The 14,249-nt window shown below is 37.6% G+C and overlaps 1 protein-coding gene across 1 annotated transcript in view; it reads right to left on the reverse strand.

The window, feature by feature from the left end:
- GRIN2A (glutamate ionotropic receptor NMDA type subunit 2A) overlaps nt 1-14,249 on the reverse strand; it is a 175,071-nt gene that overhangs the window by 43,125 nt on the left and 117,697 nt on the right. The window contains exons 4-8 of the mRNA XM_054390918.1: nt 9,007-9,212; nt 7,415-7,583; nt 7,137-7,290; nt 3,830-3,955; nt 1,096-1,325 (exon numbers count right to left, since the gene is read on the reverse strand). Coding sequence (XP_054246893.1) covers nt 1,096-1,325; nt 3,830-3,955; nt 7,137-7,290; nt 7,415-7,583; nt 9,007-9,212 — 885 coding nt within the window. The remainder of the gene's footprint in view (nt 1-1,095; nt 1,326-3,829; nt 3,956-7,136; nt 7,291-7,414; nt 7,584-9,006; nt 9,213-14,249) is intronic.

A 14,249-nucleotide genomic window follows, 5' to 3' on the forward strand; every position in this document is an offset into this window, starting at 1 on the left:
ATGTCAATATTTAGCTTCATTTTTAAAAAATTGAGCACAAACTTGAAATCAGGATGCCCTTCATGTATTTTGTGCATGTTCATCACAAACATAATTTGCAAATGAGCTTCAGTCCCTCCATGCAATACCACCACTGCATAGTCACACAAATGAAATAAAATAGAGGCAGTTGCTAGGTTTCTAAGACTATTGGTTAAAATTCACAAGTACAATGATCTGGGGAGTACACTTTCAGCAGAAGTTCAGACAAACATGAACAATATGAAAAATAAGCATGTTTATTATTTGTCAGTTTGTGTGAAACTAGAGCAGGGTTCAAGTGAACCCTCAGTGTCTACTGCTCAAAATGAAATTCTTACAGAAGTTCTGGAATTAGGAAAGCATCTTCCACAAGCACAGAAAAAATCTATACCTTATCCTATGTAATTTCCATCTCACTTCAGTGCAATAACTTAAAACCTCAGATTTTCATATGTGTTTATTTTTCCTGTTCACTTTTACCATTTTATACAAGGAAAACATTCAAACATCTGCAGGCAGTATGTAGCCCTTGTGTCACTGCTCTTTGCCTTTTTTGTTCTGGCACCACTTTAAATTTGAACTGTTTCTAGAACTTCCTTGCACACTACCTGGAAAGTAAAAAGACATTTTTTCAGGAGCATTAACTGGCTTCTAATAATTACTAGGTAGTTGCTGGGTTTATGAATATTTTGTCAATTACTGTTCCACATAAAGCTGTCCAAATAAGATGTGTTTCCTGCATTCAAACTGACTTCTGAGTTTTCAGTCTGTTGTCTATTGGTAAGAAATTCCTTTGGTAAGAAATTCTTTTTAATCAAACAGAAATTGGTTTCCAGCACAAAATAAAGATACTACTTAATTAACATGGTTACTTTTAAAAAGGAAACTCCAAGACTTTGAAAACAGTCTGATATTTTAGTGCTTCCAGTCTTAGGTTTGTTAGTAAAGTATTTCCCTCAGACTGAAATCACTCAGTTTTAGCTTGTTATCTTTTCAGAGTTTTTAGCACAAACTGCAAATTTGTAGAAGGATTATGAAGAATGGACACTGACCTCTTCTGAGCTGAAGACTTACCTTTTTATCACTCAGTCCAGTCACTTGGTCAACAAATTCCTCTTGAATCATAAATGCAGCTAAGTTGGCAGTATAACTAGCCAGGAAAATGACAGCAAAGAAAGCCCAAACCGACACCATGATTTTACTTGTTGTGCCTTTAGGGTTTTGCACAGGCACAGAGTTGTTGAATACCAAGCCCCAGAGTAGCCACACTGCCTTTCCAATGGTAAAGGATGGTCCATGGGGATCTGTAATTGCAAAGAATAGTTGTTTTAGCTGCAGCTAAATTAAACCTTGGCAAGACATCCTACATAATAACAGCAAATTACTCACAATGACATGATTAAAAAATATTTCAATACATATTCACTGTACTCCCAATGGAATGGCAGGATTTACCATGGTATTCTATTGTAATGACATTAATTTACATATATGTAAAAAATAATTCAGCATCTCTGTGACATTTAGTTCAAAAGTTTTAAAATGAAAATGGAAAGCATAGATCTGGAGAAGCAGCAAACTGGTATGGCTCTTGCAGTAAGCTATGGGCCACGCTGTTTGCCCTTTCTGTCTTCTGTGCCAGCTGACATGTGGAATAGAAAACTGTGGTTCTGTCTTAACGATTCCATTCTAGTACTTTGCTCACCCAGTTTATCTTTTTATCATCTCCAGTCTTCCAACATCATGTTTTCTGAACTTCATGTAAAGATATTTAAGGTCAATATCTGTGAATATATCACCTGCTTTTAAGCGGCTTTGAGGATAAATCAAGAGCTACCTGTACAGATATGTAACTTAGAGCAAACCAGACTGCCTGCCTCACATGTTAGGAGTCAGTTCTGTGGCTTCACATGTGTTGGCATCACAGGTAAAAACCTGTACCAGCTAATCCCTTCTGTAAGTTTTGTTATTCCAGTTTTCAGTCTGTTTTTCATTCACAGCAAAGGAAGAAGTGGTCAGCACGGTGGCAGAAGTGGATTAGCAATGTTATTATCCACTTCAAAGGGCCCATATGTAGAGCCCCTGTGAGAATAAAGGGAAGTTTGTTCTCAACCAGCTCTAGGCAAGCACAGTGCAGTCATCACATTTTGCTTCATCCCCAGTGGAGAGAAACAGGCCTCCTCTGACTGTGATTCATTTGACCTTTTTACAAGCACCTATTTTTCAATTAAATGGCAATTCATAAAATAAGCTCAGATGAGACACCTGCAATATTACCTCCTGCCCTGCCCTGCCCTTCTGTGCGAGAAGATGCACATTACAAACTCAGATTCAGTTATTAATTCAATTTTAATTTATGTTAATACTTTAATTATTAATAAAAAAATAAAAGCCAAAATGAGTCTCATCAGTGCATGTTCTCATTTCAGTAGAAATGCTTTCTAGTACAGTGCAAATTTGTCACAATGCAATCAAGCATGACATCTCTGATTATCCTCTTCCTATTCTGCAGCAGCGCTAAGAAGATAGAGTGCAGTAAGATAAACACAATGGAGCTGACTTTTGGTTTATGAAACTACCTTCTAGAGCCAGTTAAAACTGAACTGATACAAGGATAATGTGTATTTTCTAAGCAACAATAAGGAAGCTATATGCCATGAAAACTCTGTAAAGATCTGTGTATGCTACTGGAGATTGCATAATCATTGAACTTCATCCTGCCAAAAATGCCTAGGGAAAGGAATAATCTCCATAAAGATTCTCATTTCTTTGAAACTTCCCATGTTATAAATGAACAGAAGCTGGATTCATGGCAAGTTAGGAAGGTCTAGTGCCATAACATGCCTTTGTAGCCATAAGTACACACACATGAGGTGGTACAGAAAGAAACAGCCTAGACCTCAGATTCCCAGTGTCTATATAGACCTTTGATTATCCTTTCCTAAACACAGTGTCTATTTTGGACAGAGGTTACACATTTACCATCTAATTGAGATGACACCATCATCTGAATATTAGAATAACCCTATTTTTCAGGGAACAAGCCAATTGTAATCTGGAAGGAACCATGTTTGTAATAGTCTCCAGAACTGTGTTCACCAAGCTGGAAGATCTCATTTTACAAGAGGCAGGTGTGATTCAGAAATTAACAGACTGCACTTTCACTGTAAGTAAAGAAAGAAAAGGATGAGGTCACTGCAATACATGGAATCCTCATTCCCAGATCAAAGTGCTAATAACAGACAAGTGCAGCTTTCACTGAGAAAGGCAAGCTGTGTATTCCACGTGTTTTGCTGGTATGCTTAGACAACCAAGTTTCTATAACCATGGTTTCTACACAGAAGGAAACAACATCCTTCTGTCATTGGCCCTATTTCAAGGCTGAGTTCAACATAATTTCCATAGGAACTACATAAAACATATCTCTCATTTTTCCAGATTATCTAAGAAAATCATACAAGTTTAAATAATTTTCTCTGAAATAACCATGAGTTCATAAGAGTCAGGAGTCTGTAGAACTTATTCCAATCTTTTTTAAGCTGACCTCCTACAACTGATGCAGCATACTAACCAAAATCTGCCTGAATACCCTCTCTGATATCACTTACCCTTCTGTGTCTTTATCCCAATGAATTAGAATACAAACATGAGCATACAAGGCCTCAAGAAATCATACTTTAGATGAAAAACAAATATAGCTTTTACTGGTTTAATCCTATGTGGTGTTTGTTTTAGAAGATGGAGGGCAAGGGATGTGCAATACATGATTTTTTAATAGCTTCAGGGTTATGTAAAATGCAAAGCTTACCTCTCCCTTGGGCTAAGTTCCTGTTGTATCCTACGGGACTAAAGTACTCAAATATAAAGACAGCCATGGCTGACACAATGAGAAGCATCACAAACATCATCACCCAGACAGAAGCACTAAAAGGCTCTGCAGCAAAACAGACAAGAGAAACAGAAATACAGTTCATTAAACCACTGAAAGCACAAGAATTCTAATGTCTTTGGCCAGACAAGCCCAGTAGCTTTGTTTAAATTAGTTTTTCCCCACTAAAATGCTAGCAAATAGCTAAGTAGCAATAAAGAACTGCTGTTAGTGTATATAGACAACATTAATAAAGTCAGAATCTTAAATGCAAGATGCAATTCAAAAACAAACACTGCACACTTCTTTCACAAAGCCTTCACTGACACTGAGTGGCAAATAATTGGCTTGGCTTGCTGCTTATTCAGTCTACAATCAGGTAGACTGTTTCCATTTATCCTATGTTGCATGCATTTAAAGACAGAATGGTCCAACCATTATGCTTGTTTCTGCAGAGTAAAAGCAACTAAACAAATACATTTAATGTAGTTCAGTAATTCAGTGAAGTAGATTCCACTCTCCCTTTCAAGCCAACAGAAAGTGTTAGCAAAAAAAAAAAAAAACAAAAGCTTGTATTCTAACTACATATTTTTGTTTTTCCTCTCTGTGTTCACTTTCATCTGCCTGCAATGAAGATGATGATTTTACCAACTGCAAACATCCTTTTGAATGTCTCATTCTCATATGGGAGAAAATTCTGAAATCAAAAGGTTGTTATGGGAAACTGCATTTCATTTTGAACAACAGAGAAACCTTGATTAAGCAGAAGAAGTAGCTTAGAAATGGAAACTAAAAGCACTTTCAAATACCAGCCTAAACACCAACTTTTTGTGAGGACTGAATATGGCAATAGGAAGTGATAACAATTAAATATCACTTAATAATTAAAGAATATCTAAAATAAATAGGGGCATAGATTTCCTATTCCTATGCCTCAAAAAAAAGGAGAAACTGACCTCACCTATGAACTTTCTCACTCTTGAAAATAGAGAAATTTGGATTCAACGTCTCCCTTATTTTGTTTATTTAAATAAAGCAGAGTCACCTCACCCCAGAGTCACCTCTCCCCAGAATCTTTAGACATTTTGGGTTTTGGATCCAGCATGTATGAATTTTAGTACAATATGAAAATGTTTTCATGTGGATAAAATTCTTATTTGAAGGAGACACCCACATCAGAACCAGAATACAGCAGATGAGGAAGGGGCTGACAGCCCATCAGTTATTTAGACCTATTGGACATAAACACTGAATGGAAAGTCTAGTTCAGACCCAGTCCTACACTCATAATAATAAATCACAAAACCAGATCCTTCATGCACTGAATTCAAGTCATATTTTTTAAAACACTGTATTTCACAGATTTTTGTTTTAAATCCTTTTAAAATAATTATGTCAGATGAGTCTATTCTTAGACATTCACTTAACTGAAACAAAATTAATCTGTGGATAAATTCAGTTATGTGCCTGATAGTATTTTGCATGGCAAAGCATTTTACTGCTGTGCACACCACAGGAAAATACAGTCAGTTCCAGTAAAGTGGCAGTTTTATCTACATCTAAAACCCAGAACATACTTCTGAGAGCACAGACTTGATTTATTGGTGCAGTAAATCAGATTTCTTCACAAGTAATGCTATTCTATGAAGCTTTATAAGAAGGGGTTATTTTTAATTTTTGAGTTCCATGTGCATCCAACTAAACCAATAACATTAAATGCATTTTAGAAATCTAATAACTATGTGTTGAGCTCTGATGGCAGCTGCAAGCACGTTTTGAGGAGGTAAGCAGAGTCCATAGTAAAAATTAACCATGCCTGCAGCATATTTAGAAAAGATCCCAGTACTTGTATTTCAAATTATGATTTCAACATGCTGCAACTGCAATTTTTAAAATGAATTAACTTTATAAATCAGCAGCTTATAGAAATAAAAAGATAATATGTGAATATTTTCATCAAAAGTACAGGCTCTTATAATTTCATTTTCAAAAAAATATTTCAATTGAATTTCAATTTAAAAAAATCTTTCATTCATTAAACAAAAATAGTAACCACCAACAAAATCTGTTTAGGTATTTGATTACTCACTCTGTTATACTTACTTGCATTATCTCTGTAATGTGCCTTTATGGAACAGGCATGGGAAAAAATCTGTGACTAAATGATGAGTCTTTTGCATGAAAACTCAATTATTTGTCCAATTGTAGCTGATACTACACCAACAACCTTGATTGTAGCCTTGGCGGCCACAAATTATTTCAGGGAAAGTGAAAAAACTTATGTTTATCAATCTAAAAAGAAACCATACCATCAGTGATGCAAAAATGGCATCACTGTTGACCTATTGGTCCTGACCATATTAAATTGTTCTGTAAGATAGCTGGAAAAGACCAATTTTTTTATTTTTCACTTAAATTATTTTAGTGTCACCAGCACTCTTTTGCTGGGCGTCCTTCAAAACACTGCATCCAAATGCACTACTAGAAACATAACAGTATTCTGGGCACTTTTGAATCACCTCCTGACTCTTTTCAGCTTCAGGCAAATTCAGGCTAACCGCCAAATACAGAGTGAGTGATAAGCACTAGAAGAGATGGAGAGGGAAATAATGAAAACAGAAATGAACAGTTGGAGCAGGAAGTAAACAAGGAAAGAAGATCAAAGTCTTCGTTTCTTTATGTCCCATCTCCTTTCTTCCCAGCCTTTAATTTCTCTGGCATATCTCCACTGTTAACTGTATTATCACAACTCCACTGTTCAATTTCATCAATGGAGAGAGCACTCAGAAGCTCTCCAGTGTAGTGGTATGTTGTTCAGAAACCAGAGATTACTTCTCAAAATAGCTGATCTCTTCTAATCATAAGTAACTCTCTTTTTCTTAGTTATTGTACAGAGGATTTTTAAATCATTTTGTGACTGTGAATGCTAAAAAGATATAAAACCATTTATAATGGGCTAAACAAGCATAAATTATTTTTCAAACAAGTAGTTTTTGATGAATTTTCCCAGCTGAAGATTTTGGGGGATTCTTTTTCATATTGAAATCACCATCGTTGGTTTTCACTTCTGAAACTAACAGCACAACCTTCATGGGCTAATAACTGTGTTAATCAGCTTGTCAACACAGTACAAACATCTGAAGGTAAAACTGATACCTTGACAGAAAGAGGTGCATGAACTCTGATGAGCACTCAACCCTACCCAATTAAAGCAATTAAATGATCTGAAGGGGTGGAAGAATCATACCTAGAAAAGCAGATGGTGAAACTGTGCCATTGCTCCGTGACACCATGACACTGATGCCAGTCTCCACAAATGGCACTGAAAAGTCAACCACTTCCGAGCGCTCTTCATTAATAGTGAGAGACCCCACAGCCATAACCGCACGATGATACACCACCTGCTCCACAAAGAGAAGACACCACCAATATTACTCAGCAGAGAATACCTCATTTCTCCAAAAGAATTACAATCAAGTATTGCTAAGTTCTTACTTAGGAGCTCTTTTACCTAACAGAACTTACTTCACCAATCATTCCATTCCACACATTATTGACTTTTTTGCCGTGTTTCCCGTTAGTCACCAAATACAGGTCATATGTGAACTTGACTGTTTTAGACAACTTCTTCAAGATATCGATGCAGAATCCTTTGCAGCACTTCTTTACATTTATTCCCTCATTAGTTGAGTTGCTGTCAACAGAGAAGAGAGGCATAAAGATTTCTATGGGGTAAAAGAGAAAAAACACAACAGCAAGACTCTGCGTACTGTGAAACAACCTTTGTTGTATTTCTGAGTGGCCATCTTCTTCTGAACTGATGGAGAAAACACTCACAGATGTTTTATACAATCTGTGTGGCTCTTACTAATCATAGTGCAGTTGCTTGACAAGAGGTAAACAGAAGATAATAGCAGACCTTAAACGAGATCTTTCTGCAGCATTATCCAGCCTATTGCACCTCCCTTTTCAACAAAGACATAGTCTCCTCTTACTAATTTCTCTCTTCAGCTTAGATTAAACATTTATTACTCTTGCCATCATGACATAAGACTACATGCCACTTAGTAATTAGAGGGCTTCCCAACATGTAACCTACAGAAAAGCACAGCAGTTCACCATATCCAAAATGCACATTGCACCTTTCTCTGCACTTTGAAAAGGTAAATTTCAAGCCATTTTTGAGTGCAAAGATGAGGGCTTTCCCTTTATTTTTTCTCTGAAATGTTCATGACCTCTAGAACTTCTTAGTATAAGCATCTTCAGAAGCCAAGGCAACATTTTATGGCCTTTAAAAGGCGTTAGAATTAAGATAAAAATAGTTTAGAACTTGATTAAATACAGTTAGGTCAGAGGGGAAAAAGATATTCTCTGGACTGCAGGAACTTATGCACAACCATTTAGCAGTCTCTGGAAATCTTCAGAAACATGCATAATATTCCCCAGCATCTGCTCAGTAAAAAAATGCTATTATATTCAGTTCACAAATATATAGACTGAAGCACAGAATGAGTGAAACAGCACCAGTAAATTCAGAATGAGAAAATTTCCACTGATTTCTAATAACTCCTCCAAAGTTATAGAGCAGGAGAACTTTGTGTGGTGCTTCACAGTGCCATTTTATGCTGCAGTAGATTTTGCTGCACCAAATTTCAGCATAAACACACACTTTCAATAGGAGACATTCTCAAATTGGTGAAGCCTAATTAAAGCATGCATATTTCAGCATCACTGGAAACAATTCAAAGAAGACTCATTAAAACAATCCCATTTCAGAATACACTCTTCTTTCATGTGACTGAAAAGACCTAATTCTAGTGGACTTTGAATTTGCTATAAACATACTATCTCATTTTTAATTCAATGTGATTTATATGTATATAACCAGAATCTTTCAACTTATTAAAAAGGAAAATGTACAAACAAGAGCACCTCATGTGGAAAAGGCAAAACAAAGAGGAAACGAAATGCAGAAGGAAAAGTAAAGATAGGAAGCAAGAGGAAATGAACAGCAAACTCATTATACAATGAAAGAAGCAAAGGAAAGAATTAATGAGAAAATAGGGAAATGTATTTTGCACCCATGAAAAAAGAAAGAACGCTGTGTATTTACTTACTTAATTTTGACAAATTTACGACATGGCACGGTGTTTTTCTGGCAACTTTCCATCAGAGGATCCACATCCTCAACAATGACAAAGGGAGCCTCCTCCAGGGTGACAATACTCAAATGGTTATCATCTGGGTCGCTGTCTGCGAAAGAGCTGTACCTTGGCCAGACAGAGTACTTCAGGCTCAGTGAGTTATTCTCCCATTTCCCCACCTGAAATGCCAAAACACAGAGGCTGCTGATAGCTGCTGGCTTGCTTTTGACAAATGAGAGCTAATATTAAATGTGCTGTGACACAGGTATAGGAAATTACATTGCAGAGATGGTTGTCTTTTGCTATCAAAATTACTTTAGAACTTTTTAATAGTTGCATGAAGTGAGAAAATGCTCTGTTGTAAAGACAAATAAGGTAACACTCTTTTAGAGATAACAGCTAATATAAAGACTGAATGACACCAGTTAAACACTATCACTTGGCTAGGGCTGCACTGAAATTTGACATGCATCACTCCTGTTTGAGCTAGAACAGCAACCAGACATTCCATGTTTAATCAGGACCAGTTTGCAGTTATAAGAAAACAGTTCTCATAAAATGCAAAAGAAACAGAAAATCAACCTCCCTACATGCATGCACATCAAACTGATCACCAAAACATCATTATACCATTTCTGTTTCTTCTCAAAAGAGAAGACTCCTCTATTCCCATGTTTTCAAAAGCCACTGTGAAACCTGTTCCCTAGGGTTCCAACTCACCTCAGCCAGGCCAAACCACATTTTTAGTGAACCCAAGTTCAATGGTGCATGATTTAGTTCTTACTAGAAATAGCATCATTTATTCTGCTTTACTTAATGCCAACCGTTGGGGGAGTTTCAGAAAGCATATCCCACTTCACATGAAAATTGTCTATTTATTTGCTATTACAAATTATCCCTTCCAAATAAACCTACATTTCTTTCCTCTTCCAGAAGCCCAGAAAAGGGCACACAAGTTAAATATTATGAAAACTCAAGCATTTTCATCCTCAGATTGCATTTAACTACTTTGCATCCATGAATCTAATTGCCTGTTTTATCCGAGTAGTGATGACAGAGGATATAAATAAGCTAACAATCCACAACATTTGTAACCTAATGCATTTTAATCATTTTTTCCATTGCTTAAGCTAAACAAATTATAACTTAATCATGAGGCTGCAGAAATATTTGCTTTTCAAGGAAAATGGTGGGAATTAAGAGTACAATGAGAGGTAGGGGACGTAAAAAACCTGTTAAAAAAATAAAAACAACTCATCACCTACTTTCTATCTCTCAAAGTCCTCAAAATTGCTCACAAAAATTCCCAAAGAAAGTGATTTGTATCCATTCCCACTTAGGGAAGCATATAAGCACATGTCCTTTGCAGTTTCTTTTCCATCCTGTTTATAAACCAGGATGTATTGATGAACTTTAATTTGGGAGGCAGAAATGAAAAATCTCTATGCACCTAAATCGAGAAATTAAAAATATCTCGAGGGAATTAGGAAGTCACACTTAAATCAGTGGGGACTGGGCACAGGACCTATAGAATCACAGAACAGTTCAGGTTGGAAGGGGCCTCCAAAGGTCATCTAGTCCAACCCCCCTGAAGTGAGCAGGAATGTCCTCCATTAGAACAGGTTGCCCAGAGCCCTACCAAGCCTGACCTTGAGTATCTCCAAGGAAGGCTCCTCAACTACCTCCCTGGGCAACCTTTTCCAGTGTTCCACTACCCTTCTGGTAAAGAGCTTCCTCCTAATGTCCAACCTAAATGCATTCTAATTTCAAACCATTGCCTCTCATCCTATCACTACAGGCCTTTGCAAGCAGTCCCTCTCCAGCCTTCTTGTAGGTTCCCTTCAGGCACTGGAAGGCCACTATTAGGTCTCCCCAGAGCTTTCTCTTCTCCAGGCTGAACAACCCCAGCTCCCTCAGTCTGTGCTAGTGTACATTAGCCTACACAGGGTTGGTCGTACCAATGCCATAGCTACACCATGAAGCTGCCCACCTGGAATGGGGACATTTCCAGCCAGCTCAGTACTTGAGTCAAACAGCAACAGCAAACATGCCAAGTAATACAGTGAATTTCAGAAGTGGAAAACGTGCCCAACTGCCTGCCTGTTCCAAGCAGGAAGAGGAAACGAAACATGAGCGAGGCTTGGTTGCATTTGTGTTCTCAGGACTAGCACAGTAGCATCACCTGCCCCCCCCACATCACCTGCCTCTCCACATCACCTGCCTCTCCACATCACCCAACACAGGAGATGGGAGGAGACTGATATGTCTAATCCTGAAGCATTTCCCTCTGCAAGCCACCCCCTGCACTTGCATCACTGTCCCACAGACCAACAGGACTATCAGCTGTCCATGACAATATGAGTTCATCTGGTCCTCTCAATAAGGTAACAACTGTCTGGATGCTGTTGGGAGAGGAACCATTATGCTCTTTCCTGCTTCAACTGTTGCAACTGTCATTTCCACATTCTGAGGAGGATATAACCAGACATTTTTGAACAGAGGGATTTGGGGAAACACTGATTTCTTTTGACAGTCTGTATGGAAGCATTATGTGTTGAGCAAATCTCCAAAGTTAGATCCAGAATTTTTAATCTGTTGCTTTCCATGGATTTACCTCAATATTAACTCTGTGTAACCTTATTTCTAAAAAATAATTCAAAATTCAGAGTTTGTCTTGGGTCTTAGAGGCATCCCTACAGCTCTGTCTAAAAAGGGCTACTGCTGCAGTCCCAGGGTGACTTCATCTGGTGCACAAATTGCATGTCCATGGCAGGTCATGCTTCCTACCACCAGTACCATGAGTAACCCAGAGTGCTAGAAAGCACAATGAAAAAGAAGTACAAGAGAAAGATACCAATGTCATGAAAAATGGCACGAAAGAAAAAGGCAAAAACAGTGCTCTGAGAATCCTGGACGGTGGGCTAAGAATGACAAATGAGGATGGGTAGTAATCAGAAAGAACCTATAGGTCTCTCCTTTTCTTTGGGAAAGGTTTCTGATGGATTTGTTTGCTCTAATTAATAGATTGTTAGCACAGATATTGGATTTGCTCTGCTGCCGATGCTGAACTCACATGTGAATATTTTCCATATTTATTTGGTATTTTGGTTTCAAAATAGCTGTATTGTTGAAGATTACATGTTACACTTCTATCATTCTGCTACAGTTTTGAATGATCAAAACACTTTTTCTCATTTATTTCAAGTGAAGGCAAGAATTTAGTTCTATGTAATTAAAGCATGTAGTCAAAATACAGGAAAAAATTCTATTTGTATTAAAAGCCTCCTAGTTTGTGCAGCACTAATTATAGCATTGTTATTGAAAATATGGTATTAATTATTTACAAATTATTTGTGCCTTCCTATGTCATTTAGTTCTTTCAATATCTCTTATTTACAGGGTGAAAGGTTGAAACTACTCACAAAAACTCTAAAATAAGCAAGATGAAAATATGAGCAGGTTCCTGTCATAATAAAGAGAATATTAAATTGCTTCTCTATGTAGGTGCTGTGGGGTCAGCATTTATGTCATTTATGGAAGTCAGGTCTAGCAGTAGATCCAGTCACTATCTGTTTTGAATGCCCTTAAAAACTTCAAATGCTTAGAGAAAAAAGTCAACAGGCTATAACAACCACACATGTTCATTGTATTTCAGAACATTATGAAGAGGTCTGCTTATAAAGGGTAAGAGTTTGTGTGCAAACCCAAACGTTAAGTCCTTGTTCAACAGTGACTATTAAAGTGGCTTACTTATGACAACAAAGCCAAGTATTTGAGCTAAAAAAAGCACACCAAGTCCTGGTTTCACCTTGAAGGTCATTCTAGATGATGTATAATATGGAAAAGTTCATATGCAAAGTGTAAAAAAGTAGAATATGCAAAGTCCAGTGGCTGCTCTCGGTAGAAGCCAAGTGAATATTTGAATAAACCATCTTAGAGTGAAATAGTTTACCAACCTGGACAGCTTCAAAATTCAACTGCCTCCAGCATTTTGCAGCACTCGTTTTCAGTGTGCTACTTCATGATCATTATAGCTACTGATGAGATTAACTAGATGTGGCATTCTCTGACCAAGTCCAAGCATCTATATTTGAGGTAGAAGGGATCTGTTTGAATTTGCATGCTTACCTACTAATGTTGGTATCCAGTGCACATATTCATTATGTAACAGTTTCTAATTTCAATGACAAATTATTTGAAGGCTTGTTTCTGTGTAACAGCTGCAGCCTAAGAAATACAAACAACTTGCAAAGCTACACAATGCAGCACCTCACAGAGACCCCTCTCCAAAAGCAGTCCCTAAATAACATGAGGATGATTGACATAATCCTAATCACACACCCTCACAGAGACCATCAAATCAGAGAAAAAGAGCAAGGCCAGATCCCAAGCAGAGAGAGAAAAAAGCAAAGCATATACTACCTTGTGTGCCAATCCTGGCACGAAATGCAAGTCTGTCACATGGGCATATCTCACAGAAAACAAACAAATAACTCAGTCCTATCACCCTCTTCCCAGCAGATGGGAACTGTACACAATACACAGTCATCAGCCTTTTGTAAGAAAAAATGGTACATGACAACATGGATACTAAATGCACTCCCAGGACTACCCAACCAAACCTTGGGAAAGAGAACATTTTCAGAGATGTTCTTTCTACATTGAAGACTCACACTTCTGGGGCCGTCTCACGTTTGTGAAGAAAATAATGCTGAGCGAATGCAAAATCATCTTGCTTTACAGAAAACCTATTTATTACTTTTATTTCATCACACTTTTCCACTGACAAGGAAGAGCTGCTCTGGCAAGTTTTAAGTCAGTAGCTAGAAAGCATAAATTGAATTTGTTGGGTTAGCAATAATAGGCAGCTGCAGAAAAAACACAACAGCAGAATCCCTCCTCTGGTAACAGCATCTCTGGTACACCTTCTGCACACCTCTGTGTTGCATCACATTTCTGAAGGTCCACATCTCACAATGACACTCTAAATTTAAATGACAGGGAATGATGCAAGCATTTTCATGTCTTATTAATAGGGAGTGGTTTACAGCCCTGTGTGGTTTGCAGATGTCCGTTTAAAGACTTTGAAGTTTTCAAAATGTGCTGCCAAATCTCACAGGGGCTATGCAAATGTACTGCTCTTCCCCCATGGCTGCTCCTCATGTGGACAGGAAGGCACCAATACAGCAATCAACAAGGCTCAAAGCAGAACACAG

Source organism: Indicator indicator, chromosome 22, assembly GCF_027791375.1.
Source record: "Indicator indicator isolate 239-I01 chromosome 22, UM_Iind_1.1, whole genome shotgun sequence".
NCBI lineage: Eukaryota > Metazoa > Chordata > Aves > Piciformes > Indicatoridae > Indicator > Indicator indicator.